General features: G+C 44.6%; 1 protein-coding gene across 1 annotated transcript in view; it reads left to right on the top strand.

Annotated features, from left to right (window-relative positions):
- Nucleotides 1–3161, top strand: part of BRSK2 (BR serine/threonine kinase 2) — a 163662-nt gene that overhangs the window by 54250 nt on the left and 106251 nt on the right. Inside the window, exon 3 of the mRNA XM_029084586.1 lies at nt 1307–1392. Coding sequence (XP_028940419.1) covers nt 1307–1392 — 86 coding nt within the window. The remainder of the gene's footprint in view (nt 1–1306; nt 1393–3161) is intronic.

Here is a 3161-nt window from a genome sequence, read left to right as displayed (position 1 = left end):
CTGAGAATCTCACTGACGTTCAGGGCAAGTTGTCTGTGTTCTGGCTGATCAGAGAATGATATCTCAGGAAATTAAAGGACATCAAAAACTAAAGGTGTGCTGAGACAAGCTCCTAATTACTCATCTGATGCCTGCGAGGGAGATGTTCAGGATGGTTTTGTAGTTTGTTCATGTTTTCTTTGTTAGTGTAGCAGCTTCGGGACAATCAGTTTTCTGAAGGACTGGAAGAAACCCTACCTAGTTGTCCTTATTTGCTTCTTTAGGTCTTTTTCCTGCCTTTGTGGATTCCTGGAAATTTGTCATGCCTGACTGTGCGATGCTTCGACTGCATCTTCTTGCAGAGGTTATTTGAATTATCTACAGTCTCCACAGTGCCACATGAACTCCCTTCAAGTTAGCCTGGGTCAAATCAGAGCGGTTACGCTGTGGCTTCGAGCAGCACACAGCACTTTTACCAGCAGCTGAGGAATTGCCCTGACTCCATCTCTCATCAATACCCTTAGTAAACTCAAGTTAAAAGCACCGTGGCAGCCACCATAGGAATTTTGGGTTGAGAACAGGGCTTGTGCTAATTACGAGGACTTAGTCACAACTTGTTGACTCCACGTTGAAGACACGCTCTTACAAGTAGCCATGCTCAGGCAGGGTGGGAATTGAGAGGAAGCCCACTCTGACACTTACAGCTCTGAGCACAGTGTCTCCAGTAATTTGGTTTCATTTCTTGTTGCGCTTCGTGTCTCTAATGTCACTTCTTATATTTGTCTCCCTTTCTGTGCCTCAATTCTGCAGTTATGAAATCACATCACTGGTGGTTTTCTGCTCTTTGTCTCCTCTCCGTACACTGGAAGTCCATCAGGATGGGAATTTTCTAATATTTATTGAGTCTGCAATACATAGTGTGATGTGACCACACCTGTGCCTGGGGGAGGTCGGGAGAGCCCTGACTGACTTCTTAGAGCTTCTGTACTTTGAGAATATGTCATTGGCTTTGGACTGTGAGGCAGGAACAGCCTGAATATCCATACAACTCCTACAGCTAATTCCCTTTGATAGATTTGAGACTTTTCTTTCAACCTTAAAATTTTACTGGTTTCTGCCCTGCCGGGCAGAGAGTGCTGAGGCTGAATAAATTGAATTTTTCTTAAATTATATCAGTGCTAAATATGGTACATTGTTCTAAGTTGCCGTATCCTCTGCATATAAAGAGGAGTGGAAAATGGATAAATGGGGAGAAAATGTGTGACGATACCTAATTTATTCTAAGACCAAGCTTCTAATCTTCTCTATTTCTTTTTGTTTCTTCCAGGTGGAGCGGGAAATAGCCATCCTGAAGTTGATAGAACATCCCCACGTTTTAAAGCTGCATGATGTTTACGAAAATAAAAAATATTTGTAGGTATTACTGGCTTTTGCCAGAGAAAGGGGAAGGGAAGGAGGAAGGAAGGGAGGGAGGAAGGAAGGGAGGGAGAGGAGGGGTTTGGAACTTGGTAACATTTCTGAAGGAATGGAGCAGGGTGTGTTTTCACCCTCAGATGATCTGTGTGATATCTGGTACTTGGGTGAGGAAGGAACAATCCTTATTTCCATGGCTTTTCTCATTTTCTTCTCTGTGCTTTAATTATGTGCTGTTTCTTCTTCTCCTACTTAAACTGATGGATAAAGGACAAACCAAGTTTTTCTATCAAACAGCAAAGGGGAGGAACATTTGTACCTTTAAGGTCTGGAATCATTTTGAATCAAAACTGTACCAGAGTGTTACCGTGGGTAATTTGGATAACTTCCCTTGCCTAAAAGTTTCCATTGAAACCCTTGACTCTCACTAACAATATTTTAAATTTACCCCATCAATAACAATTTTTTATTTTAAGGGCTGCTGAAATCTCCTGATGGTTCTGTTAAGTAGCAAAGCCTTTTCAAAGCCTTCCCCCCCCTCGCCCCCAGATCATTGCCAGTGCCAGACAGGGACGTTGTCCACAGACAGAGTCATTTTAGCTTGACAGGGCACCAGATATGTTGAATCTGCTGTCAAACAGGCCACGTTAATCTTGGCACAACAGGAAAAGAACAAAAATCAATGTTCTCCAAATGGAAAAAGGTGACCCAGTAGGGAACTCAGTGTTATTTTCAGCTTTTTAACAGGTTATTGCAAGTAGAAGAGAGTGGTTTGTAAAAAATTAAAACTATTTTTAAAAACCACCATCCGTGGGTGACCTCTCCTTAATGTCACAACACACGAAGGGAATGGCCGTTTACCCAAGGAAAGCGTGTTCAGTGGAGGTAACAATCCCTCACGGGCTATTCAGCCACTTTTGTTACTGGAGCAATGAATTCCTGCTCCGAGAAGCGAGGCCTCTGTGCCTCAGGGTGAGCTTAGCAGAGCAGGCAGGAATTTCTTTTGGATCCCCTGTCCTCCTTTGGGGCAGATCCCGCCGTCCGTGGTGAGATGCGGTTGCCAGAGGGAGCTGGTGCAGGTGCTGGATGGAGGCTGCTGGCTCAGATGGTCTCTGAGCTGCAAGCCAAGGGCTCCATCCTCAGTGACTTACATGGTTGTGGCCCCATTAAGCCCAGTTTGTCCCAGCTGAGGGCAGAAGCCCAGATCTAATGCAGCCTGCTCTGTGTGCAGGAGAGGGTAGCAAAGGGAAATGAGGCTTTACAGCCAGTAAGTTCTCCTTTCATCCTGGAAAGAGAGGCACCGTTTGTAGAGTACATTCCACTGTGTTCTGCTTTAAACGGGGGTAGGATGAGCCCCCAGGCTTTCTCTTGATTAAGGAAGAGGAAATATTCTTCTTTATGATCCTTGTTTATTTGCATGTTGTGTAATCTTAGGTATACACACACATAAACACATGCACGCTTGCACGAGCAGAGCATAGAGCTGGAGTGTTCCAGGTAGGTGTAGTGTACTCAGGCGGTGGAGATGATGTGTGAATACATGAAGAAAGGCCATGGTCATCACTTGGGGTGAAGGGATGGCTTACAGGTGTGCTGAAGAGCTTACAGAGCAAGCTGCTTCTTGCTCTGAATACCTGTGAAGCCAGCAGCTGAGCTGAGCTCTCCTTTACCCCAAAAGACTTGGTGGCTATTTTGTGAAGAATATCTAGTGCCCAGAGCAGTGGGGATGGTCTTAAACCAAGATTTCAAAAAAAAGACTGTTCCTTAGC

This window comes from Antrostomus carolinensis, unplaced genomic scaffold, assembly GCF_000700745.2.
Source record: "Antrostomus carolinensis isolate BGI_N321 unplaced genomic scaffold, ASM70074v2 scaffold9904, whole genome shotgun sequence".
In the NCBI taxonomy this organism is placed as follows: Eukaryota; Metazoa; Chordata; class Aves; order Caprimulgiformes; family Caprimulgidae; genus Antrostomus; species Antrostomus carolinensis.
The sequence above is the reverse complement of the archived record's forward strand: the minus strand, read 5'-3'. Positions and strand labels throughout refer to the sequence as shown.